This window comes from Syngnathus scovelli, chromosome 5 (assembly GCF_024217435.2).
Source record: "Syngnathus scovelli strain Florida chromosome 5, RoL_Ssco_1.2, whole genome shotgun sequence".
NCBI lineage: Eukaryota > Metazoa > Chordata > Actinopteri > Syngnathiformes > Syngnathidae > Syngnathus > Syngnathus scovelli.
The window spans coordinates 790,067-817,939 of NC_090851.1; the positions used below are offsets into that span (position 1 = coordinate 790,067).

Genomic DNA, 27,873 nt, shown 5'->3' on the forward strand with positions numbered 1-27,873 from the left:
AACAATAATACGAGCTGACGGGTCACAAAGCAGACATCAAGATAAACAACGACGGTGCCGTGAAGCCGAGCGGCGTCAACGCAAACCTCGCGTGCGCTTTCGTAACCCGCTAAGTGTGCGGCGCTAGCTCGAATACACGCCTCCGCAAAGTCTCCACGAGGGGGCCAGACCGCTCCTTATCTCAACGTCGGGGCGTAAAAATGTTAAAAGGCTTTGGGGAGACGTTTTCCTTAATCTTGGAAAACAAGAGCACCCGGTTAAACGAGTGTTTTCCGTTGCCTCGCTAATTCTCCCTAAACGGCTAGCAGATGTTCTTTGAAATTCTTACGCTAACAAAGAATTAGCGCTGACAAAAAGGGAGGTGGGAGTGGGTGGTGAGGGGGGGCAACAGTCTGGAAGAGGAAGATTATGCCAAAAAACAAAACAAAAAAGGTGTTCTTTTTCAATTCTGTCTTTATTTACAACATAAAAATTCAATCGTGCGCTAAAGACAGCAGAGAGTCAGGTCCATGGATTTCGGGACACGATTCTCGTCTCCCGCACTGGCTTTGAACCCATGCCAATAAAATGTGCTTGCAAACGCTCAGCTCCAATTTGTTGAGTTCTACTCTTGACATTCAAATCAGCCGTTTAGTGTTGCAAAAAAAAAGGAAACATTTTCACGCCACTTCAGATATAAGTTAGCGCTATAGCATGTAGCAGCTCGGGGGCTCCCCGACGTCTTTACTATTTAACACTCGTTGGCTCTCCAAGCTTCTGGACTGCTGTACTATTTAAGAGACTGCTAGTGTAGCATTGACGTCACACGCAAGAAGTAAAGTGCAGCTCCCGTCGTGACTGTCATTGATCAACTCATTCAGTGCCATTGACGGCTATAGACGGCAAAGAGATTAACTGGGTTGGCAGTGAATGAGCTAAATGGCCGCTGCACTCATTGATGTTTGACTTCAACATTTGGCGACGGCAAGTGAAAGAAATTGGGTCAGACTGGCTCAGATGGCAGACATAAACAAAACATCTGAGACACAACAGGGATCGTTGAGGTCTTCAGTCGCCAAGACATGGTGGAATTCAAACAAATGACGTGGGCAAAATGATGTTTGAATCGCCGCCGCCACCTTGGCGAAAAACATTTCCCTCCATTAAGCAAGCCACAACGTCGCCGGGAAAAACCTGAGCGCAGACTAGTTGCTCCCATCCATCATACCCGACTCGTATATATTTCCTGCCTGTCACGCCGCCCGCCCGCCCGCCCGCCAGTCCTCTTGCCTACTTTGCAGGGTGATTTTTGTTTTCTTTCCCAAACCACTCCAAAATCGCACTAGCTAGCATGCCAATTGTTAGCATTTGAAATCATCCCCGACTACGTGATCTCAAATCGGCTTCCACTGGCTTTAGCGCTCGCTTCTGCTATCGTGATATTAGCATAGCACCCTTGTTAACATTTGAGCAGCCAAAGAGATCAGGTCCTTCAAATCTTTGCGACTCGTGTCAAGACCTGCCGTCTAACTCAAGCGAGGCTCGATTGGCGCAGATAAAAATGAGATGTGTGCCGACGGAGCGAGCGCGCGTGAGTCATAATAAGCGTTTGACTTATGGCACTTGGAAGAGAAAGAGATGCTAATGTCATCTTGTGGCCCCGCGCGGGAGATAATGGGCGGCGTGGACCCTCCATCTCGGGAACCCCCACCGCCCCCCCACTTGGCCTCTCCTCCGGCAGAATCAGAGATGTGCCAGTTGGGTATTTATAGCAGGAAACTGTTGGGTTAAAAAAAAAAAAAAAAGTATCCCACTCTGTTTCACTCACTGCCCACTGATGATGACTCCGTTGGAATGCAGCAACCCGAGGCCTGATGTAAAAACGGCAGCAGGCGCTGGCTGGCTGTGAGTCAGCCAATGAGCGGACGGACGGACGGACGGACATGTGGCGCAGGTTCCAGACTGACAGGAATACCTGTCCTTCAAATCGGCTGTGTTCACACCCACACCGCCGCAAACGTCCGTTTCATCCTGGGAATCGATTTGGGGTATTTTGATCATTTAGCATGGTGCCGCCTAAAAGCACATGAAATGGAGGGATGAGAAACAAGACAGCAGTTGCGCCTTTTTGTTTTGTTTTTGAAAGGCGAGCCCAGTCATTTGTGCAATTACTAAATGCCACCGACTGTTCCCCGCCTGAGAGCAGGATTCATTCCGGGAGAAAACGGCGGCTACGAGACCATGAGGAGGTTTTAGCCAAATCGCTAATTGTGCAGACACAGGGAGGAGGGTGAGCCAGAGAAAAATAAACGGCGCTCGCTAAAGGCGGATTTGCTCATTATACATAAGCCTTAGTAGGTTTTGTGTAAGCCTTATTATAACTCTTTGCGCACACTTTGCCAAACACACACACACACACACACACACACACACATTTGCACTCACAGCAGCAACAGGCTGAAAATCTTTGCTGGCTTCGGCGCCAGCATTTCTGGGCATATTTGGCAATACTGTCGTAAATCGCGTCAGACTTTTGCAAATCTTACGAGACTGCTGCTTCAGCAAATGCTCGGTGATCTTAGGTCGTCATCTTGCCGGACTCAAGAAAATCTCTGCTGCGAGACCTGAGCAAATCTCCAGTAATAAAAGGCTTGATCAGCTCTCAACAAATCTAAAGAAATATTTTGCAAATCTCACGAGATTCCAGCAAATCCCCCAAAATCCTCATCACATCTCTCCCTTTCCGCTAACTCGAGTCTCTCGTCGGCGCTCTGTTCGCACAACAGCCGCCGTTTCCATGGCGAATCGATGGTCAGCCCACAGAAGGCAGTGCATTTATTTCTTTTGCGCACACATGCCCCGACTCACTCCGAAGACGCCGCTGATGGATGGGCTATGTCGTCCGGTATGGACCAGCGTACGCAGGGAGCCAGGTGTGTGTGTGTGTGCGCGGGCGTGTGCGTGTGTGTGTGGTGAGAGCGAGGCCCATGTGTCAAAGAGCAGATAAGTGAATCTATTTCCCGCACTAATTAAAAGCTGGCTGGCGATTCCCGGCGGTAAAAAGGAGCACCCGCACACGGCGCGTGCCTGCATATGCGCAAAAACACTTTTGGCCATTTCATGTGTGGGGGTGGCTTGAATGTGTGTGTGTGTGTGTGTGTCAGCATCCTGTGGGGGGTGCTTGATGCCAGATGCTGAAAGCCAGTGGCTATTAGACAGCAGAGCAGAGATAATAGGCTACGGCTGCCATCACCTACTACGCCCTATTAGCCACAACATAACACACACACACACACACACACACACACACACACACACACACACACACACACAAGCTGATGATGTCACTGCACTGTGGAACATTTTGAAAAAAAAAGACCAACTTTTATGTCAAATGTCAAAAATGGTACAAGCGCATAAGATAGCAGTATAAATCTTATGATGCATGACAAAATCATGCAGGACTTCAGAAAATCCAGGGGAACTTTGGCAAGTCACAATTTCAGAAAATCTCATGAAGATCTCGAGAAAAAAAATAATAATGCGGGACTTCAACAAATCTTGTGAAATTCTCATGAGACCTAAACAAATCTTGCCAGACTTGGGAAATCTTGCAAGATCTGAGTGAATCTCCCAAATCTCCCACAAATCTTATGAGACCTCAGAAAACCTGGTGAAAATCTCACAAGACATGTCAACAAATCTCATGAAAACAATCTCAGAAAAATCTTGAGGCGCTTTAGAAAACCTCCAGCACATCCCGACAGACTTGAGACAATCCCATCAGACTTTAGCAGAACTTTTCAGACGTCAGAAAATCCCACCCAAAAAAAATTAAAAAATTGTTCATTCATTCATTTGGTCAGTGATTTTTGCAAAGCTTCTATTTTAGAGAACAGCGACGGCAACACGAGTACATTGAAATGAGAGATTTGATATGGACACAGTGGACCGTGGCAGAGGAAGGAAAAGCCAGAAGGGCACTTTTGGGTGGAGTAGCACGAGCTTCATGCTAAGAAGAGGCAATTCACTCCACTCCACGCTTCCATCACATCATTTTTTGCCTCTCATCAATCTGTGCGAGGCCCTCGCTACCCACTCACACGCTCGCCAGGTGGATTTTTAGCACACTCGCTCACTTTCACGTTCCTGCTCTGCGCGCATCGCCATCAAAGTAGACCAGGCCGGGCTCGGCGGCGCTAAGTCCCACATGCGCTTCTGTGCACGGCAAAAAAAAAAAAAAAAAAAAACGTCCGGATGGCGGAGAGCTAACCCACACAAAGCGATTGTGAGCGATTGCTATATTGGGCATGCACTTGTCCTGAAAAGCACAGAGGATAACACTCCTCCGGCTCGCTTCGTGCTGCTTAAAACACTTAACGCCGCGCACGTGCGTGTGCGAGCGCACATGCGCGTGCGCGTACGTCGTGCCGAGCTGGGCCGAAAGACATGATTCACCGTCGGTCGGTCGGTCGGGAAAAGTGGAGCGTCATCTCCTCTTTCCGTGCACATGAAGACCAGTTGTGTTTGCTTCCTTTTTAGACAAATGCGTTCACACGCACGCACTCGTGTGTATTATGCAGCGACTCACACAATCACTCTTGCTCTTTATTTTATCTCTCTCTCTCACTCACTCACTCACTCACTCACTCACTCACTCACTCACTCACTCACTCACTCACTCACTCACTCACTCACTCACTCACTCACTCACTCACTCACTCACTCACTCACTCACTCACTCACTCACTCACTCACTCACTCACTCACTCACTCACTCACTCACTCACTCACTCACTCACTCTTTTATTCTCCCTCTTTTATTCTCAAGTCGTATGCGCAGACAAATGCCCCCCGCCTACACACACACATGCACACACACATGCACACACACACGAGTGCAGTGCAGTCAGAGTCTCTCCATCAGGAGCACGCTGAATAATTCAGTGGGAGGGCAGTACACTAGAGTGTGGCAAGCGTATTGGGCGCTGGCTGGCCTGAGGGCCGCTCGCCCAAAGCCGCCGCCGCCGCTCTAAAAGCGATGATGTCACGACCAGCCATCTCTTGTCCCTCTGTGGCCTTTTTGCTCTGCCACCCCTGCCCGCCTTTTTGATGCTGCCCCCAAAAAGAAGAAGGAGGGGGACGTACAAGCTAAGTGGCAGCTTCCTACGTGAAGGCGGGTCCTGGTGGAATTGTCAACGGCTCACTGCTGTATTTTGCTGGACCACAAGGAAAATGTTTCGATTCACAATTGTTTGTTTCTCACTCGAATAAACGCCGTCCGCCGGACAAACTATTCATCTGGGCTTCTTTTTTATTTTCCAATCGGCTGAAAGCGTGCGTTGCCACGACGACGCCCTCAAAAGCTCCCGATGACATCACAAAGACATAAACGTGGCTGGCTCAAAAGGGGGATAGCATGTCACAGGACCTGCTCATAAAACGCCAATTCAATTTGCTTTTACGCTTTTTAACAAGCCGATAAAAGGACGGCCGGCCGGCCGGCTCCACCTCTGGTCAGCAAATGGTGCGTGTGAACTCCCCCCTCCCCTCCCCAAGATGCCAAATGACTAAATAATGAAGTGGCTAATTCAATGGAGCGGCGATGCCACTGAAGCGTGTCACCTGACGAGTTGAGAGCCGACTTTTGGGAGGACCAGAGAGACTTGAGTCAGCGCCAAGGAGCGAGCCAACGAGCGCTGGCCGGTCCTCGATGACTGGACTGGAAATGAATGAGTTTAACCGGCCGTGACAGGATGATTTCCAGGACATTTTGGAGGTTAGATGCAAAGTCCCCAGTGTGGTCTACATCTTTATCACCAACTTGTCCCAGTTGAAAAGTTGCACAATTGATGAAAATTTCGTGACCAATCGTGGCGGCCATGCTCCACCCCTGCCCGAGCAGGCACCCTCTTTTTTTTTTTTTTTTTAAGAGACCTCAAAGCATCATGTTTGTCCAACAATTTCACCAAATTGTGATCACATGAAATTGTGACAAGAGGAGGTTGTGGGTGGATGGCAGGCAGCGAGATATGCCATTAATTGTTAAAACTCAGAACGATTAGGATGACTTTGAAAAGGCCTATTGATTTCCCCCCCCCCCAGCGCTGATGCTACCTAAATAAACATCATGTAGGATGTTTGCTGGTCGTGCTGATCCCGGACCGGCGCTAGCTTCAACGCTATTAATCATGGCGGGTGGTGACTAACGCGGATGGTGTCATACGAGCACCGTGTTTGAAGCGTTGCTCTTTGCATCCATCACACTTGTTCCCTCTCATCTTCTCAGCAGTTACCAAATATGGTGCAATCATTCTCTGCGGCTCATCTCGATGCGATCAACTCCGTCCTCCCTCTCCTACTTTTTTCTCCCATGTGGACGCCCCCCCCCCGCCCCCACCTCTCGCTCCGCTTTCCCGTTGGCTGGCAGAGTTTTATTTATACAGCAAAAGCGGCGGCGGCGGCGTTGGCGGCCCAGTCCCACGCGGCAGCGCCGAACTGAGAGGAATTGGACTCGCCAGAGAGCGGGCGGGCGGGCGGGCGGGCAGGCGGGCATCACCTCGCAAACTCCGACCGCAAACCTGCCTCGCCGTGCAGGAAAGGATTTGCAGTGCTTCACTTTGTCACGCGTTTATGATGTTACAGCCTCTTTCGGAAAATGGATAGCTTCCGCAAAACACACGTTTATCAACAATTGTGAGAATATCCGCATGGTACGTCATATTCCAAACTTCGCCTCTTGCCGGCGTGTCAAATATGACAGGAAAAGACAATAGGCTCGCTCCATAAGTTGCCGCTAACAAGACGGTGTGCATTATTAAGCCCACGCCGACGAGATGGAACAAAGGCTGCCCGTTGCGAGGGTCCGCAATTTAAATATTTACGACGGCACAAGACGAAGACGAGGCGAGTGTAAGCGGCGGCAAAATGGCTGCTTTGTTGCTGCTTTAACCCAAAAAACTCGCATGATTTATTGATTTAGTTTGCGCGGCGGCCTTGTGTCCACAGACACTTGAAAGCGCACTTTCACACCAGCGGCCTTTAAATACAAAAAGAAATGTTTGCTGCTTTTTTTTTTTTTTTTTTTATTGAACCCTCCTACACTCTTTCGACACGTTTCAACTTACTAAAACACGTTTAAACGTATTAAAAAAGGGTCTTTTATGAAGTGCCCCATAAAGATGATTTTCACACTTGTCCAAATGAGGGCAAAGCATGCTCGCTTCAAGCTGCTTATTTATCGCTCAATTATTTTGATGGTTATTTTTTACACGACTGTAAAACACAATTCAACACCGTAAGCCATATTTTCGTGAGCGTCACAAGTCTAGCGCGCAGCAAGCGCTAACTCGGTGGAATTGTCTTTCTTTTGGAATTTTCCTCGACGCGCGCGCTCAAAAACGGATGCTTGCGCCGTTGTGGGAGGGAACGCAGCCATTTTGATATATTCAAGACGATAATAGTAACATAATCACTTATAATAATAAATATGAATAAAATAAATATGAAATAATACTTCATATAATATTATATAAATAAAAGACAAAATCAATTTCTACATGATTCCGAGGGTTCGACGCGAGCTGTTGTCATACTTGGGAATGAAATACGACGAGATCCGCCAAACGCATACGTATGCACCAAATTTCTGCTGCGCCACAACTTAAACCCGTTTTTAGCTGCTCTAAGGTCTCCGCTTCTTTCTGTCACCAAAAAGTCAGGTGTGCCAGAATGTGAGGAGGGACATGCCGCTGCCAGATGGAAGGCGCACATTTGTCAATTTCAACTTGCCCGTCAATACACGTTACACAACGGTGCACGCATTTCAACGGATGTAAATATTCGCGGTGGACAGATTTTGAACCTGCTGTGTCCAGCCGCGTGTCTTTGCGACAAGATGGGGGTAGCGACCCTGTCACGTTTTGAAACGCTCTGTCGAGTTCAAGACGGACAGCCAGGTGCTCTCTGAAGATGGGCCAAGCGTGAATTGGATTTGTGCCACGGCGGCAGAGGCACCTGCGCCAAAATGTTTCGTGGACAAAAGCACTCTCACCCCTGCCAGGTCGTGAAAGGACGCCGCCCCCACCTCATGAAAAAAAAAAAGTCAAGCGAGGAAAATGGGCAAACAGTCTTTGTTTTATGCTAGCTTCTCATTAGCACATGGCTAGGATGCTGCAATTTGGTTAATTGGACATTTTTTTCACAAATCTACATGTGTGCTAATGGTTTTTGGGGTCTCCTAAAAAGTGATCATTTTGGACGTAGGTACGAGGATTCCGCTCGACGCCGGCGTGACACCGTTAGCAGCGTTAGCATTAGCTTCGAGAGCAGGATGTTTGCAGTTGGGCACGATACAGAACATTGGTCTTTGCCCCTCCTATGTTGAAGACAACGAGGCTTTGGAAAATAAGAATACGAAAAATCACGGGCCCAATAAGCCAGATTTTTGTTTTTATCAATAGTTGCTTGCGAACCGCACTATGCTAATGCTTCCACAAAAGTGGAGCTCGACACAAACAAAGGTGACAGGTGTCACGTGTACGTCAACTTCTACTTTTAGTGCAAACGCTGAGAAACCAGCCGCCGCCATTCTCGTGGCGCCATCAGAGCGACACAAATGTGTGTTTAGCGCCGCGTGCTCGTGCCCACACACACATGCACGCACACATGCGCAGCAGCAGAAGAATGTGGAGCAGAAGTTTGCGTGCACTTGGGCCATCTTCACTGCAGCCATGGCAACAAAAGGCATAAATGATATTGACATCATTTTTAATGTATGAACCTCTAATGCGCCGCCGCGTTCACATTCGATTTAATTGTGCACCTTATTTACGTTTATCGAGCTCTAATTTGCATAATGTGAACAGCAAACGTTTTTTGTTTTGTTTTGTTTGTTTTTAGGCGGATGGCGATTCCAATCTTGGGCAAAAGAAAACGGCGACAAGCAATTAATAAGTCAATTTGAATCATGACTCAAATAATAAAGGTGCCGTATCATCATGATATTTTATGGATGCACTTTGGTTGTAGCATATTTCCATCCCATTGAACATCTCGGCTGCTTTCATAACGCCCCGCTTGAGAGCCAATTCCATTTTCTGTACAGCGGGAAAATGCGGAGCAAAACTTTGCATCGACCGCTGCTCTCTTTTGCCGCCATGGCAACCGAAGGCTCACAGGGCTCCTCAAGAACAACGATATGGCCGCACATCTGCGCGTGGCCATCAAGCAAACAAACATCTGGAGGAGCAGGAGAGAACAACGGGGAGTGACCCACATCTAGCTCGGAACAGGGTCGGCCCCGAGGCCCCGCCCCCCAAGCTACTGTTAGCACATATGCTAAGCGTATCCCCGATTCCGCTACCACGTGCCGATTACGCCTGTTCATTTCAAATGAGTTTCCTTACATCTTCTAATTTCCTAGTTCCCGATGGAAGCAACGCAGGTAACGACATGGCCTCATATTTAATGACAAGAGCCGGAGTGTAGCGTCTGGTTTTGAGGTGACCGTAGCTCAGCTCAGCCTCCCCGGAGTGGCTAACGTCGGGTACGGCGCATCCCCGTTAGCAAGATGGGCGGCCGCGGAGACAATCGAGCGCGAGGTGCTCAGGGGAATTCTTTCCTTTGTCCGCCCGCACACCAATTATGGCACCGGCACTTGGACAACTTTTTGGACCCTTTACTTGTTAACGTGCTTGAGCGGCGATGCAATTGATTGAACAAATCGATCACTTTCTTCACGTTTGTTTCGCCATTGAGTTGGAAAGTCTGCCTTCCTACAAAAATAATACGGCAAATGTTGATTGAGGTCCATTATAAGTGTGCCATATACTATGTCTATATTATAATATACATGTTTATATCATGACACATTTACATATTATAAATATGTCATTTTACATTATTGTTAATTTATATGATTTATTATTTAGATTATATTTTATATGTTATAAATGTGTCATATTAATACCATCTTATACTATTAAAAAAACAACTCAATCAATAACTTGGACTGGTCACATGTTGGCCGTACCGGAAATGATAAAAAGCTGCTTCACTAATAACACAAGATATTTTTTGTCTTTGGTGTATTTAAAGCGGCTCAGACATCGCCGCAAATGTTTATTAATCGCACTGTCTGCGGAGTCCGGACGTCACGTTGACGTTTATCGGATTTCGAGGCCGTGTAAAGATTTGTCTTGATTTGGATTCCCCGCGTAGGACCGGCGCCCGTCAAAACAGGTTAGAAGGCAAATGCGTTTCCCCCCCCAGCCCCCGCCGAGGCGCTCGGGGACAGGCCGCCCGGTTCCGAGCGTCACGCCGCGCGTGTCCTACATGCGGTTCTGAAATATTACATTGCGGCGTGACAATCGGCTGATGAAAATCAGCTGATGAAAATCAGCTGATGAAAATGGTGGCAGGACGATTTTCACATTCGCGTTGTGGAACTCAAACCGCAAACATACAATATGGAAAAGCGCTGGGAAAATTTCCAACAATTTGCCAAACATGCAAGACGAGGAACAAAACGCCTTTAGCATAGCGCCGCGATATCGCACGAGTGCCGTGATAGTCCAGTCCAGCTGAGGGCAGAAGAAAAGAAAGGCCAACAGGGGAAATGGAACGCAAGTGGAAACGGTCTCCAGGGTTGGATCGGACGCTGAGCCGCTCACGAAATGCTGCAGCAGAAGGGAGGGTAGGAGCGAGCAGCTCCGCTACCCGCTTATGCCATTGTTTCGCAAAGAGCATCAGCTTCGTCTCACGCGGCTATCAAGCAATGGAAGCATTTCCAAAATGCAAGAAATGAAGACATTATTCGTCCACTGCCCGAACGGGCCGCAGAAGAAATCCAAACAGGACGCAAACAGCAAAAGAGCCACGTAATTAGCGCTGCGACGCAACACGTGAATGGAGCCAAATTCACGAATGAAGAGCTAATTGGTCTGTCGCCTAAACGGGCGGCTGACAAAGTCGTAACGAAATCAGAAACACGGCGGGAACGGCATATGTGAAAGATACGACAAAGTCAGCGTTTTGCGGCTGCGCGACAATCAATCGAGGCCAAACTACTTTGCTGCCTCAACAGGATGCAGAAAAATGAACAAAAATTTCATTCGATTGGACTCTTGATTTTGCAAAGCAATCAAAATCTGCTTTCATTACAACAGGCCGGAGCGCCGTCAAGACGGCGAGCGAGCGAGCGAGCGGCTAATCCGCCAGCGCAAGACGGCGAGCGTCCCACTTAAAGGCCCACCCGCCCGTCCGCTTTACTCCTAAAGGAAGCGGAAGCCGTCGTGACCTTGACTGTTTACTCCGCCTGCCGACGACGGCAAAGCCACGCGAGACTCCATTGATACGCGATCACGAGGCGAGTCGGCCCGTTTCTATCCGCCGCCAAAATTGCAACGGTGAGTTTCAGTGTGGGTTTGTTCGAGCGTCTGAACGGAGACAATTGGACACGGCTGTGTCATCAACTGACCGCTGTGCGAGGCAAACACACAAATACTGCAACATCGAGTACACGCATCGGCCGCCGGCGCTTTGGGAAAAAAAAAAAGAAAAGAGTTAGGACGTCTTTAAATAACCGTGTGCAAGGCGGATTAAAGAAGGCAGGCGCCATTAAGAGGCGGGCATGCATCGTCTGTCATGGAGTCTCGTTGTGCTACGCAACTAGGGCGTAATACCGGGAGGTGACCAGGAGGGGGGGGGGGCGTGTTGGCGTGAGGTGACGGGACGAGAGCGGCCGAGGGGAAAGCAGGAAGAGAGTGTTTACAAGGGTGAGAAGGACGTGTGGGAGATGACACGGCGTGGGCTGGCATCCGCCCACTCGCGTACACACTTGCAATTTGTGCAAGGGAAAAAAAAAAATGCTCTCGCTGCCTAAACGGGTTGCTGTGGAAACTCGCTAGCTTCTACGTCGTTCCATGTTTGCCAAGAGTCGGGTGAAGCCATGAATGGAATGTTTGGAAAATGAGCCTTTAGTCTGACGACTGGCTTGTTTGCTGACTAAATTGGCCACCGCGGATTTGTTTTTGTAATCATTCTATCAATGGTGGCGGCTTGAAAGTCATTTGAAATGCTGGATAGAAAATAACGTGCGCATTTCTTCGCCGCGGCGACGTTCAACAGATGTTTCTTGGCGCTAATCGGCTGCGACGCGCAAACTGACAAGGCGACGAGGCCGAGGGCTGCAAACGGGCGCATCGCTACCGTAGCGATGCTAGTTTGAGCCCCGCTCAACGACACGACGTGTCGGCTCCGGGAAAGACGGCAAGTTGTGCCAAAAATGATTTTCTTCACTTTGTTTGGCCGCCGCCCACGTGAATGACATCACGGCATCGCCACTCAAAAAAACAATGTGTTCGTCCCGCCGTTCGTACCACCGATTGGTTACGACACACCGGACAAACGATGGACAAACAAAAATGGCAACATTCAGCGTCTCCTATTGTCTTAGACTAGAATCAAAATGAATCAAATAGCGGCCCATTTGTAGTCGTTTGTTTGTTCCCTCACGCTTGTTCACGTGGACAAATTGCATTTGTGTGTAAAAAAATAAATAAATAAATCAATAGCATGGCGAGGATGTTCTGAACTCCAGTTTCTTTCTCCTGCCTTGGGAACTTTGCAGTGAGACGTCTGACATTTATGGCCGATATTGCTTTCCCCGGCTCGTCTTTGTGCGTGTCACATTTGTTGCTGTTTGCGCTGTTGCTATTTTGTTTCCATTTAATGTGACATTTATATTTGTTTCCTCCAAATATTCCCAGGCCCGACGCCGCTGCGCCCCCCCCCCGCTGCCTCTATTGTTGTTGTTTTTTTTTTCCATTTGCTGCAGCATGTGGCATATACAAAATATTCACTCTTTCTGTATACTTGATCGTTATCTTTTACCGATTTTTTTTTTTTTTTTAAAACCGATTTAAACTTTTTGGGCGTGTAGAAAGCTGTAGACATTATTTATTTATTTATTTATCTATTTAAATTCAGAGTTAAATACTACGTTTAAATAAATAAAAATAAATTAATATTTATACTTAAATACTAAATGACGATTTTTGTAAGGGTGTGTCAAAAAGTTAGTAGGAAGAAAGTAGCCTGCTGCCTAAACGGGATGCGGCGGCCACACGAGCGCCACCGAGCTCCTCGAGGCGCTTTGAGATCAGTCAGGCGCATCAGACAAAAGTTTGAAATGTCCTCGGACGTGGACGCGATGCGGGCGGGCGGGCAGGTCCGCCTGCCGCCTCGTCGGGCATCTCCCGAAGCCGCCGCTGATAAGTGTGGACATCTTTCACTGTCACACTCATTTGCCGCCTCCCAATTAAGCTTCTTTAGTGTCAGCACGGATATATTTCATGTAAATTAATCATCTCTCTGGTGTCCCGCATTAACGTCGGGCCGCCTCGTTAATATTCCAGCGGCGGTGTTTAGGATCAAACTTTAGCCAGAACGTTCCGTCGCAAGAAATACATTCTGGGGCAAAAAAAAAAAATAGTCCCAAATTGAAACGCAAAGACAAAAAAAATCATCCAATCGTTGGAATCAACGCAAAACGAAAAGAACAACAAATGTATTTATTTTACAGACTATTTTTTTCCCTTTTTTTGCAAGACAACATTGGTCTGCAGCTCGCCTCCAGCTCGGATGAACCGCGGGCACCGGAGTTGGCATTTCGCAAACGCGCACAACTTCCTCCAGCGCGGGCACGCAGATGACGCCGTGGATTATTTCTCGGGGGAAGGATTACGCACACGGCCTGGCGCATATTCAAGGGGAAACATTTTTTGAAAAAAGGGGGGAGGAGAGAGAGAGAGAGAGAGAACGGAAGGGAGAAGGTCAAGCCCCCGGAAAGCCCCGCAAAAAGTTTGCCTTGAAAAGGGCAAAAAGAGGCCAGCGTGGTCTTTGTCTGGACACTCTTCAAAATCTTGAGGCCTTTTCCACTCCGTCTAGACTCCATCACAAAGCTTAACTGTGTTCGCTATAATTTAGCGCGCTTCCCATTCCGCCCTCACGCACCTGCAATCTCTTTTTAAATGTTTTTTTTAATCCCCAGCGGCGTAAATTTGCATCCAAATTTGCACGGGTGGTGCTTTGATTGCTCATGAAGTATTCATCATGGCAGAAGCACGTCGCAAATGAAATGGCGTGACTTGACCTTTGGCGACGGAGAACTCGGCGGCGTGACGGAGAGCCGCCGAGGAAAAATCTTTTTTTTTTCCAAATGACAGCCGATTTAATCGAGACGTAAAAAAAAAAAAAAAAATCCATGTGCCTTAAAAAAAAAAATCCATGTGCCTTAAATTAATCAGCTTTGTTGTGTCGGACACACACACGCACGCACGCACGCACACAGACACTCGCACACGAATGCTTGGTTGAGATGAACTATGGCCCGGCACGTTTGCTCACGCACACAATTATTTGAATGTGATTGTTCCTCGCCAGTTATTCATGATAACCGCGACCTCGCACAATGGAAATCATCAGAACAACTCGAAAAAAAATTAGAATTAGAATTAAAAAAGCCTTAAAATGGCAATGATGTCTCTTAATTGAAGCTTAATGGTCAGCACTCAGCAGAGGTCTGTCTGGATTTGGCCAATGTTCGCTCGCTCGCTCGCCGCCCAGTAAAAACGTAAACTTACATTTTACGACAACAATAATCAGTCGTCCAGAGTCACATCGTTTGGTTACAGTTGGCTGCGCCGCAATAAAACTTCCCGTTTAATTGTTGCTCTCATTTGTTATTGGAATAAAGATTTCATTTCAACAAACAATGACAAATGAATGGAAAAGGCATTTTAATTCTCCCAAGGAGCTTTTTTCCAAATGTCTACCGGCTCAATAACAACCTTTCCAAATAAACTGGAGTGAGATGAACCGGTTATTTTAGCATAAAATATTGTAATGATTTTTTAGTGCTCTTGCTAGACTTGAATGATTGACAACAAGCGACGGTAATTTGGCTGAGTCACCTGTGATCAGAAGGAGCAGAGGTTTAGGCTATGTGCTAGCTAGCTAGCTCGAGGTTTTGTGTGGGAGGTTGCGCTCGTCTTTAGCCTGCTTTGTTAGCTTCTTGTTAGCCACTTGTCACGTGCTTGTCACATTTAGTAGCCAAATTCACAGGTTGGTTTATGGCGGAACTTTTGAGGTGCTGATGCGACCCATTGCTGGCATGCTAGCTCACGCCGCGAGCGATTCTAACATGTGCTAGGAAGAAGTTGCGTGTAACTATGGACTGAGCTGACTGATGTGTTAGCTTCTAGTGCTAGCCTCCAGCTAGCCATCCGCCGCCACGTGCTTGTCACAGTTCTGTCCAAAAGTGTCTATTTTTAGATTATGCAGCAATGTGAAACATTCAGCGTGCCCCCAGGTTGGACTTTGGACACCACTGATGGAAAGATCAGAAGAAGAAGCAGAGTAAAACGCAATCTTTAGAAATCTGCTCTGCCAAAGCTTGAAGCGTTTTTTTTTTTTTTTTTTTTTTCCTCCTCCCCTCCCCGAGTGTCCAAGCAGACGCGTCTCGGCTTTGATTCGTACGAGATCTCTAATATGGCCTGTATTATACTTTTCATTATCTCACCGCTGTCCGACTCCATTTGGGCACAAAGCCCTTCACAGAGGCCACACAGAGATTCAATCAAAATCTTTTTTCCATATTTGCTGAGCTGTCCTCTGGATACGAGACGGATAAAACCTCTTGTTGACTTTACATCGGAGTCTTAAGATCCAAGATATGAACTCTTAAGAGGCCTTCGGATTTACATGACGCGCTTTGAGAAGATGATGTACAGTCACTGTTCATTTTACAAGATCATCATGTTCAAGGCCTTTTTTTCTTCCTTTTTTGGGCACACTTTCAATTGGTCCGTGATGAGATTCGTCTTTTTCCCCTTAGAGTGCTGACGCGGCCGTCCGTCACTTTCCAAAGCGGAAGACGAAAAGGCGTTCCGTGGTCATGAAAAGCAACAAATGGCGAGAAAAGGGGAGCTTCATTTTCCGAGGCTTGACATTCACATTTTCACATCTCCGCCCATGGCTGCTTGCGGCCAGGTGAGCTTGTTGAGGGAATGGAACATCAAAAAGACGGCGCGCTCAAACAAACGCCATCAACTGGGTCGTCTTAAATAAATAAATAAATAAATAAATAAATAAATAATTCAATTCATTTTCAAATGTCTTGCAATCAAGCTGCGTTGTTCAAGTTCTGTTGACCTGCAGAAAATTAATTGACCAGAGGACTACTCGCCGATGCTAGACAATGAATGGTGCGTCACCTTTGGGTGCCTCACTCAAATCCAAACAAAAGCAGCCAAACACAAAGCCAAACGAAAGCGGCCCACAACGCAAGTGTGTAAACCTCGAGAGCGAGCGAGCGAGCGAGGGGATGCGCAAGGTATGGCGTCACTTTTTCTTGGGAGCAGCCGTTAATAATTTAAAGCCACTGCAAATGGCCCATGCCCATGTGGGACGTCCCAGGCGGGGCACAGCAACATACTGCAAGATGCGCCGGATGGCGAGGTGGGGGTGGGTGGGCCGAAACGACGGCCATGTTTAATTCACAACCTTCCATTTCGCCAGCCGCAAACCCCCCGCCGGCAGCGGCGCAACATTTTCCTTATTTCCCCGCATGTAATGGAAGTACAAGATTCCCGCCTAATCTGGCCGTCTCCCGTGGCCTTTCTACACGTCGAGTCCGTGACAACCTTCGAGCCAATTCGCACAAATTAGTCGTACGCCGAATGACGAGCGGGCGGAAAAGCGGCGAGCTGCGCAACCCGCTTGCTCGTCGTCTTGTTGTGCTTCACGGTGCATCAAAGGTAACTAAAATAATAAAAAGCATATATTTTATTCATATATACATCTTATATAAGAATATATCAAATATATGTATCTAAAATCTATAATTACAATTTCTTCAAATATTTTAGCATTTAACGAAAACTGAGATTTTTCTTGACATTATTTTCTGGCACTTTGACTCAAGTTGCCATTTTAGCAGCACAATTTGGTCCTAACACCAAAAGTGTTTTGCACTTGCACCGCCCACGTACGTGGATTATTTGATTTTTCGACTTGGTTTTGGATTTTGGTTTTCCCTGCTGTCGGCGTGTTCTTGGCACCATCCGTCCCCTTCTGCTTCTCCATCCACGACATGACGGAGCACTCGCGGTCCCATCTATGTCATCTATTTTCTCGAGCCCGCCGGGGTTTCTTTTGCTTCCGACGGTTCAAGTTTGACGGGCTAATTGGGTTTTGTCGAAATGAAAGCATTCGGATGGAGAGCGCGCAGCAGTCACGCAAGATTTTAATCCAAAGCAAAAAAAAAGAACTCACAAATTGAGAGCGCGAGAATGCAGCAAAGACAGAGAGAGAGCGCACCAGATGTTTGTTTCCAAGAAAAACGACGGCGCTTTTTTTGGGTGAAAGGTAAACTGCGCGGCGCTAATTAGGCTTGGAGCGCGGTGACAAGGAACATTATCTCCCGCGCTCCGCCATCGACATCCAGTTGAGCCTGCAATACTCCCGCAGTGATTTACTGCCCGTCTGGTGGGCGGCCGAGCTCCGCCGCTTAGTTACACGTTTGGAGAAAGATATCGGAGGTGTTCAATAGCGTGTTAAATGGCACGTCGGCAGCTTTGCGCCATTTACTCATTTTTCCGCCGCTGACCTTTGTTTGCACGGACGACCCTCGACGCCCCCTCGCCGATGTGGAGAAGGTTGCGAGGTTGTCTTAGGAAAAGAAATGCGAGGGGTTCTGCCCTTTTCAACTTTTTAGCTTCATCCAAAAGGACTTTTTGGAAGAAGAAAATTGAATAGTTGCACTTAGCAACGTGATATTTGGTAGACATGTTTATCGGGAGTAGACCCGCAAAAAAAAAAAGCTATGCTCAAAATTAGATATTAGAAATGGACCTTCTATCCTCCAAAGACTGTTTAACTCTGAAATGTGACATCTGATAGGCAGGTGTAGCGTGGGCAAACCCACCCAAACAAAGTGTGAAAAGCTATGCCCAAAAATAAACCAGAAGTCGGCCATTTTGTTCCACCGCCTCAATAGAATAACACTCTGTAGCACGTTTTGAAAAGTCAGCCAGTTTAAAATCAAAAAATGTGTTCGGCATGTCTATCATGAGCAGCCCGGCGAAACAAATGGCGCCAATTCTCACCATTTAGGCTCATTTCACCCAAATGCCAAATCCTTTTGCAGGCATCAGCGCTAACGTTTGGGAGCACCACATTCCATCAACCGCGCCAACGTCGTCCGTGTCGCTCGCTCGCTCGCTCACCTTGTCGGCCATGATCATGGAGGAGCCTCCGTGCACGCCCAGCACAGGAAGTTGGGTCTGGACGGACAGGAAGTCGAGAATCTGAGCGATGGCCTCCTGGTCCGTGCCGTCGGCAAACACGATGCCGTGGAGGCGAGATCGTGACAGCAGCTCGCAAACCTTCAAAAAGAAAAAAAGAAATTGGTCACTTTGGACCACTTTGAAGTCGTTTGACCGTAGCCATTTGTTTCTCCGCCTCACCTGCGTGATGACGGACTTGGGGTCGGTCTGGTTGATCCTTAAGGGCACCACCGATATGTCCAGGGCGTCGTTGGGGTTGCGAGGGGGTCGCAGGTCCTGGTCCGGTACCATTCGGGTCTGGCCCATTATCACGCCCACGCTGAGCCCCGGAGGCTTCTGGGACGTGGCTCGAGACGCCCAGTGCGAGAGGAGGAGTAGCGTCCACAACGTCGCGCACATGGTACCCTGAAGGCACAAACGCCGCAAGGGCTCATTTTCATCATTCGGAAAAAGGCAAGAAAATTCCTATTTGCTGTTTGTTTTTGTCTGACGCCGTTTCCACTCGGCCCCAAAAAACGAGAAGCAGATGCGCCGAGTCATAAATGCGCTGCAAAATGCCCCGCCGGCGTCACCAAAGCGAATGAAAGCGCCACGACGGCGCCGCCTCGCATCTCGGCCAATTTTCGACACCTCCGCCATCCCGCCGAGCCCGGGAAGAAAACCTCGGGGGGAAATCGGTGAACCGATGATCTTTTGCTCAACTTCCTCCAACGGAAGCTTCTTGGCCCGGTTCCGTTTGCAGTTTGCGTAAAGCACCCGGCCCTGATGGAGGCCCGCCAGCAGACGGGCCCCGTGGCGTTCGCACCACTTAGCGTATGTTGCTAAATCACACACCGCTACGCTCCCGTCCCTGAGAATTAGCATCAGCCGCGCCCCGCCGGCTCACGATTACGCTAACTTTTGCCCTGGAGTTAGCGTCTTAGCTAATGGAAGCTGGACTTGCCAACACCAACCCTGGCTGGCGAGCCGACCGTCGAAACGCTAGCCCTGACTCAAAGCTACGATTTGAAACGGAGTTTGCCTTGAAAACCTGCTGTCAAACAATTGAACCCTAATAATATCTTAACCTGATACCCTAAACCTGTGTTGAGATCAAAACCCTGCTTTAAATTCAAACAAATGTCTTTAACTTTGAGACCTTAATACTGACTCGAAGCCCTACTTTGACGCCCTAATGTATCTCGAAACCCTAAACCTGGAACGAAAGCGTCCTTTGAAAGCCCAACCGTGACTTTGAAACCGTACCTGTCCTGAAAGGTGTTTTTCTCTTGGAACCCTACCACTAGCTTGATCGGGTGCGCAATGGGTTCATGCCAGTGGTCTATTCAGTCATGGTAAGTAAATTACTTCCGTCATATGCTCTGCTGCGGCGTGTTTGTGATCATTCATATGCATTTGGCTTAAGAGTACACATTTGCCTCGCGGCGGTGAATTAGCGGTCGAGCAAATTTGGCGAGAAGGATGACGCTGGGTCAGAAACGCCGGCAGACGGCATTAGCCGCAACGGCAACAGCTGGAGCGGCAAGAAATCAGACGACACGATTGCTCAGCGTGAGCCAAACCCCGGGCTTTGTTTTCTCCCCGCCGCGGCGCACACGAGCGCATTTTTTGGTTCAGCGGCGTTAGCCTTAACTGCGACCGGATAACGCGCTGGCTGTTACGTCTCCGTCCAAAATGTCACCGTTTCGTTCTGGGCTTTTGTTTGGCCGTGAATTTCAATTTGGGGCCCGACCGTGGTTGCCCCCGACCTTTAAATTAAATTTATTCATTAATTAGCAATAAAGAATCATAATAATAATATACTATAAAATATATATTTTTTTTTCTAAATAGAACTGATGAAAAATGGGGGGGGGGGGGGGGCAGCCAGGCCCCTACCACCGCCGCAAATAGCGGAGCTACAGTGTTTACACTAGTGTGGGCACAAAACACACATTTTTGTTAAAAAAGAAAAAAAAACAGGGGAGGGGTAGTTTAGCGGTGCCTCAAGCACTCGTATATTCATTTTTCATATTCATAATCATCATCATCGGATGTTTTGATTTAATTTGGTGCGTTAATTCCCCCTCTCCTCGGGCAATTCCAAATGCAGACACTCATCGGATTTATGCGCATATCGGCCGGCGCTCTCAATCTGCATCAAACTAGCACAGCGGAATTAGCGGCTAATTATCAGTAAAAACAAAGCGAAACGGGAAGGAAGAGACATTTGGCCATGCTAAGGCAAAGCAATGCGCTGGGATTCATTAAACACAAAAATCCAGACAGCTATCTTTGTGAGAAAAGGAAAAGAAAACTCCCCGGGCTTGTTCAGCACTTTTGTCAAAAGAAAGCGAGCGGGCCTCTTCGACGCGATCCTCCATCTTGTCATCTCGGCTGTGTTGGCTTTTTTTTTTTTTTTTTTTTTTTGCGGCTAAATGCATTTGCATGTCGAAAACGAGCGCACTCGGTTGATGGCATGCGAGCCGTGTCTCGGATGGCAGGACAAAGCTCTGGGCCGGGCCGGACCGGGCTGCGTTGCGTCGCGCCGCTTGTTGGACAAATAGCACGCGTGCCATGTTGTGTGTTTGCTGAGCAACAACAACAACAAGACGAGCAAAGTAGGACGTCTTGTCCTGAATTGTCAGTGGCCAGTGGCAAATGCAAAACTAAGAGACGCAGCAGCAAAACAAATTTAATGTGTCATTAACATTTTTTTTGTTTAGATTGGATCGATTTTTTAAATCAAAATGAAATGTCAATTTGTATTTATACACTTTCTCAAAATGTGTTTTTTTTTCTCCTCTATTGAATCGTGCGCTATCACCGTATCGTGATACTGTTGCAAAGATATTGCCAAACGTTACTAATCAGCTTACTTGGCTCGGCAGTGCGCGCACGCACACGCACACACAGACACACACGCACACACACACACACACACAGATAGGTAATTAGCAATTCAGTCAGCATGGCGGGTGACCTTGAGCCGGTGATGAGGTGTCATTTGGGGGATGTCAGCACTTTTATGGAGAGGTGGAAATGAGCTCATAAGAGACATTTGAAAAGCATCAAATAGGTCCAAGACCAAAGAGAACTCTAACCGCAATTATTTCTGGGGAGAGTGTGACCCCAAAAAAAAAAAAAAAAAAATGGCCGACATTGACGCTGGCTTGTGGGTTGTCGTTTCGGTGCTCAATGTCATCAAAACGTCGGCTCGTAAATTTCGATAAGATGATCGAGGAATGGCGCAAAAGTGCTTCTCTGCTTTGTTGATGTAGCGAGTCAAATAGCGCCCCCGCAGAGACCAACTACAGCAAAAACGCTGACTCAGCGCTCAGCTTTGAAAAAGTCACATTGTTAAGAAGGTGAAGGTGAATCGATTTGAGAAGTTCCGAGGTAGCCGAGCCGAGATGACGACGGCGGCCGTCACCTTCTTCAAGGTTTTTGAGCTGAGCTTTTCCAGAGAGGCTCACATAAAAAAAAAAAAAATTCACATTTGTATTCAATATTTGATGAGGCACTTTTTACACGTGAGCGCCACCGACGACTCATCTGAAAGCTGGAACATCAAAGTCATCGCACACGCGGGCGCTCAAAATGACAAACGGGACTTTTATGCATGGGAGATTTCTCTGTGGGCTCCAACCAGGGACTTGCATCTTCGCTACATTTTTGGTTTCAATTAAAAAAAGTTCAACGAGGCACATCCGCAACACGTGTCACGGCCTTGAAATCAAATACCGCTCCCCCCCCCCCTCACAACAGCAACCCAAACAAATGTCAAACAAGCTTTGTTTTGCCAGTATTAGCTTACCGTATTTTCCGCACTATAAGGCGCAGCTAAAAACCTCCAATTTTCTCAAAAGCTGACAGTGCGCCTTATAATCCAGTGCGCTTTATATATGGACCAATATGGATTTGTGGATGAGGACTAACTTATTAAAGTAAGCTTTAGGTGTTTATTTTGTGTGTTGTGTGATATTAACGTTTGAGCAACGTTGAGTTATTGATATATTGTTATTGTTTTCACTATTATTTTAAAAATAAATAATAAAAATAAATAAAAATTTTAATAAAAGTAGGACGCAGGATGGGGAGAGAAAAGAAAGATGGAATGGAGGAAGAATGAAGAAAGAAAGGAAGGAAGGGAGGGATGGGGGAGAGAAGGATAGAAGGAAGCAAAGATGGGAGGGAGGAACAAATGATGACTCAAAAGGAGGACGGGAGCTTACGAGCACAGCATCAAAATTTCACAAGGTATGGCCCGGCCAGCAGGCCGACGTTTTGCGGCCAATTTCGTGTTCGTTCCTTTTTTGCGGTGGCGAGGCGAAGCGCCCTTGAACACGTCGCATCATTCATATTTCAGGCCGGTTAAATATGAATAAGGAGGACAAGCAGCCAGAAAGGACACGAGCGGGCGGGGGGCTTTGACTTTTTGAGGGCGTTTAGCGGAGGTGAGCGAGAGGCCGGGATGAGAAAGTGGCAAACGAAAATAAAGTTGCGGCGGCGCTGGCTTGGGAGCTCTATTGACTGTTTAGCGGACGACTCCGGCGACCTTGGAGATGGCGGCGCCGACGGGCCCGCCAGATAAGATTGATGGGCTGTATCACCTTTGAGCGCCATTGCCACGCACGTAAAAAAAAAAAAAAAACTCAATAAAGGAAAACAAAGACAGCGACACCCCGGTCAAACAGGACTAACAAAAGACGCAGGTTTAACATGAAAGTAAAAAGCTCGAAAATAGCGCACGGTCATTTGAAAGTGCCGTTGAAAAGGTCAATCCCCCATATTGTCTTGGCTTGAAATCCTGAGCCCGCCTTGAAAACCTCATTGGAAACGTGTCAGACGATCGTGTCGGTATCCGCTAGCGACTGTGTTCGACACGAGCCGAGCTGTCAGTTGTCGTTCCGCTGTGTCTCCGTAAACATCTTTAAATATGGAAGGCGGAATCGGGAGCGACGATACGACGGACGCGCTTACGAGATGAACGCCGCCGACGTGCCGTCGGGCGCCTCGGTGAACCTTCTCTTTAACGGGCCATCGATCCTCTCCCAAGTTTATGCCGCTTCCCACTCACCTGTAAGTCAACGTGTCAAAGGTCCGTTAGCGCGCGCGCGTGCACGCCAACACGCGCACGCTAACACCTTTATTGATTCTGCCATGAAGTTTTATGCGTGTTATTTATCCACTTGAGATTACCGTTGTGGCGAATTGAACAACACAACACGGCGGAGGGAGGGAGGGAGGGAGGGAGGAGCGGAGCGGAGCGGGGCTGGGGGAGATTATTAGCGCCGGCCGGTCACATCATTCTGCTTGTAAGCGGACACAAATCTGCTAGCCGCTAATAGCATTTGGGACGCGCGCTTGTAAAGCAGACCAGAGGTGGCAAAATCACTCACCCTCACAATTTAAGTCCAAAATACAGCCCGAGCTGGACTTGTAGGCCACCAATTGGTCCATTTGGTGACTCGACAAAAAGCTCGAGCAGGTCCAAAGTGCGTCACATAAGTCCATCTGTAAATCCATCGCTGTTTCGGGCTTTCAGTCAGTTAGTTAGTTAGTTAGTTAGTTAGTTAGTGTCAGTGATCACGCAGTTAACTCATTTGCTCTTTGGCTTTGAACACAATAGTTTTTTCACCAAGTCCGTCGGTTTTAGTCGCTCGCTCTGAAATGTTTTCCTCTCGTTATTCTGCGCTATTGCTTTGTTAGTCCCTTTTGTCTGCTTACGTCTGGACCAATTAGTTCATTTGCTTTTTTTAGGGGGGGGGGGGTTGTTCATTCATGGTCGCGGTTATGTTTTGCCGGGGGCAGGATCACTAATGGCACCACTCTGAGCTACAAGCAGGAGGCAAAAAAAAAATAATAATAAAATGCTATCACTGCCGCCGCTACATGCTGCGCTAATCAAGTGAAATCGAGCTTGTTGGAAAAAAGCAGCAGCTGGAATAGAGCGGGGGGTGTCCTCCGTCCGACACGAAAAACATCTTTGACGTTAGCGCCGAGCACATCTGCGTCTTCCTCCGCAATGGCCGCCGCGTATCAATATTGAGTTTGTCTTTGCTTTCCAAATGGATGACAGATGGCTTCAATCTACACTAAGGCGCCGTGTTAATATTAATGCGCCAATGTGACAGCAAAGGTGTTTGCCGCAGCGCTGATGAGCCGCCAGAGAATTAGCATCCCACCGGCTAAACGTCTCCGAGGCCTCGTCAGTCAGGCCCCGGCTTCCAGATGCCGCCGACAGATGTTTACGTTTGCCGGCGAATCTGACGCTTACCAGCCAACGCAATTAAGACTCTCCGGCCGTTGCCGACGAGGAGAAAAAGCCGTCGTGACATCATCAGCGCGCAAGCGGAAAAAAAAAAAAAACTCCCGGAACCACGTGGCGCCGCCGCGTCCCACTCAAGCCGAGGTGGCCTGACTCGGGGCCGCAGATGTTCCGGGAGTGGTGGAATGCGAGGCGAGGCGGGGCGGGGAGGGGCCGAGCGGCTTTAATTGACTTTCAAGTGGTTCATCCGCTCCTTGCTTTCATTGGCTCGGCCGGCAGCTGCCGGCAGGCGGCCTCGCCGGAGGCCGCCCGGCTGCGCACGAACGCTCCGAGTGGAAATAAACACTCGGATGCGGAAACCGTGTCACCTTCAACGGGAAGGAGAGCGGCGCTCGCATCTGGCAAGGCGGCGAGCTTCCGGGACCTGGCAGCCTGCATTTGGTTGCTTGTTGTTTTTTGCTTCTGGGACCTCGCAACCTGCTATGTCTACAATGTAGGAATAACAAAGCGAGGCAATCAGCAGGCTTGGGCTCTTAACTCCTTCACTCCCATTGACGCATGTAGACGTCAAAGTTGTATTTTGTCTAAATACAACTTTGACATCTATATGCATCAATGGCAGTGAAGGAGTTAGTTGGGTTTTTATTTTAAATCATGGTTTTAAATGTGGCTTTCAAGCTCGGGTCAGGGTATCAAGTCAGAATGGAGATGGAGAGCTTATTTGGGGCGAGCAGGAACAACAAAAGAAGAAAGAGGAGGAGGGGGCGGAGTCTGTCACGGCCCACCACGCACAGCTGGAAGACTTGATAACCTCACTGGGGAATGGTTGTTGTTGCTGCTACAACCCAAAAATTCACAGAAACCCAAAGCGGGTCATCAGGCCCTAGTTTCAAACGTTAACCATGTTTTCCAACGAGCCACGTCACCATTTCAAGGTGTTAAAAGCCGATTTTAAAATCCGAAAACTACAAAACTAACATTGGCTTTAAAGGCCGATTTGAAACTTGAGCGTTCGTGACGCCAGTTTTTTTTTTTTTTTTTTTTCCCCTGTCTGATTGTTTACGTTTTGATCTCGGAGCCGGCAACCGCGCGCGGCCATTTTGAGCATGGTGAGTTAATCGTTCATTTGATGACTCAGTAGGAAAAAAGTGAGCAGCTTCGTCAAGTGCTTAAGGAAACATTGCAGTGCAGACAGCACAGCATACGTGACCAGGTTTTATGTGTCGGAAAATCCCAAGTGGGTCATCTTTTTATAACTATAAGACGGAGCCAGCGCTGCGAGAGAGGAAGAGCGAGAGCGGCGTTTAACGTAACGGATTAGCTGGGTTATAAACCGAGGCGAGGCGCCCGGAGACGTTGTACCCCGCTCGGCCACCGAGCCGGCTCTCGAGCGACTCATCCGGATGCGCTAACCCTAACTTGTCCGATTGTCAGGTTTGCCATTCAAATGAGGCACAAAACGCAAATTACAGCTCGGACGCTCGACATTACGGCGAGCTCGCCGGGAGGTGAGCGACACGCCAAACCCCCAAAAGGGAGGGGGAGGGGGGTAAGAGTGGCGGTGACATCACAAACCCAATCTGAGTGAGCTTTTTGCACATGATATTTATATATTAATGAAGAGTGTCAGTGCTTTCCACTCTGTCGTGCCCCGCAGAGGCGGGAGATGCCTCCCTCTCTCCCTCTTTTATTTTTTTTTTGGGCCATGCTGTTGTTCACGAACACACACACACACACAGGGTCACTCGTTCTTTTACCGGCCATGACTCACATATTGCTCGCTTTGATTCACGTGTTTATTAAGTCTAATGAGTTCAACTCAAGAAAATGACTTTTGATGTAGTTTTGGGTATAAAACTTTTTTCTCTAGTCAATGAAAGAGTGCATATTATACACACGCGCACACATGTAGATGAGCCTGAGCTGAAATTTTACGCTTGATGGAGAGTTGGGGGAGGGGGGGGCTGCATGACTCCCGCGTGTGTGTGTGTGTGTGTGTGTGTTTGAGAGGGCGCGTGCATGTGCGTCTCTAAAACGTGACTCTATTCAAAGTGTAATTAGAGAATGCATTTGCATGGCCTCATCCTCATCATCATCAGCAGCAGCAGCAGCAGCATCATCACAAGCATGCGAGACACGAGGCAGCGATGCAACAGCGCCGCCAAGCGTCCGGCGCGTCAACAACAGGCTGCAGCAGCGTCATGTCTTGTCTTGTTCTTACCTTGGCTGTCACAAGGAGCGTTTTGCGCCTTCGTCTCGCGGGTCCGTGAGCGTGCGCGCCACCGCCGCTTCCCTGACCCGCGCGTGGCCGCCGTCGTCGTGGCCGGCCATCGCGCCTCTTCTCCGGCTCCTCATTCTCTTCCTCCTCCTTCCGCCTTCTTCTGGTGCCAAAGTCTTTCAACTTGATCTGCCGAGCAAACACACGTTGCGTGTGATTCGTGTCGTTGTCACTATTGTTGTTGTTGGATTTGGGGTGCGCGTGCATCGCATGCGGCGACTTGTTGAATCTTGCCAGGCGAGGACGCGCAAGCACAGCAGCGTGACTTATTAGCATATTTAACGGCGTGCGGAGGGCGGGCGGGCGGGCGGTCTGGCGGGCGCGCGCCTCAGGATCGGAGTTGAATTCAAAAGTGCGCGTAAAAAAAAAAAAATAAGCAAGGTGCACGCGGAAAATGAACCACGCAACGGGTTGCGTGCTCCACTTGCCCCCACCCGCATCCCCAAAAGGCAAAATGTGCCCCCTGCATGCGCAAGCTGAGCGCCGTGAATAAAAAAAAATAAATAAAAAAAAGCAAGGATTCCCGATCAAATGCACTCACCCCATTCCCGTGACACATCTCTCCAGGCAGCCGGGCGGAGATGACATTGCAGCCTGTTACTCCATTCGGGTGCCCTCCAAGGGGTGAGTCTCCCCCCTCCACCCCCTTGAAATTAATCCATCAATTGCACCTCCATCCGAGGGAAAGAAGTGGGGGGAGGGGGGGGGGGATACGCACAAGAAGCACCTCCACCCAGAAATGAGAACCGCACGCTCGGATTAATCCACCTGTCGAGTCCGCGAAGACCCCCGCTGGCTGGCCACGGCCAGGAGCTCAGGTGCCTATTCCGTCTTGCCAGTCAAATGTGAGGTCCACGCGTGGGGAAGGAGGGAGGGAGGGAGGGAGGGCGCTAGGCGGCGGACGGAGTGCAGGCGATGGAAGGACCCGCCGATATTTTGGGAGGGGGATCTCCAGGCAGCTCCGCGCGCGTTCCGCAGTGTGAGAGCCCGTGGACAGCCTCCGCCTCCTCCTCCTC

At 48.5% G+C, this 27,873-nt stretch overlaps 1 protein-coding gene across 2 annotated transcripts in view; it reads right to left on the reverse strand.

The window, feature by feature from the left end:
* grin2ab (glutamate receptor, ionotropic, N-methyl D-aspartate 2A, b) overlaps positions 1–27,547 on the reverse strand; it is a 43,802-nt gene extending 16,255 nt beyond the window's left edge. For both annotated transcript variants that reach the window (XM_049720038.2, XM_049720037.2), the window contains exons 1-4: positions 27,399–27,547; positions 26,801–26,986; positions 18,510–18,734; positions 18,270–18,428 (exon numbers count right to left, since the gene is read on the reverse strand). In XM_049720038.2, the coding sequence (XP_049575995.1) occupies positions 18,270–18,428; positions 18,510–18,734; positions 26,801–26,986; positions 27,399–27,416 (588 nt within the window). In that variant the 5' untranslated portion in view covers positions 27,417–27,547. The remainder of the gene's footprint in view (positions 1–18,269; positions 18,429–18,509; positions 18,735–26,800; positions 26,987–27,398) is intronic.
* Between the last annotated feature and the right edge of the window lie 326 nt (positions 27,548–27,873).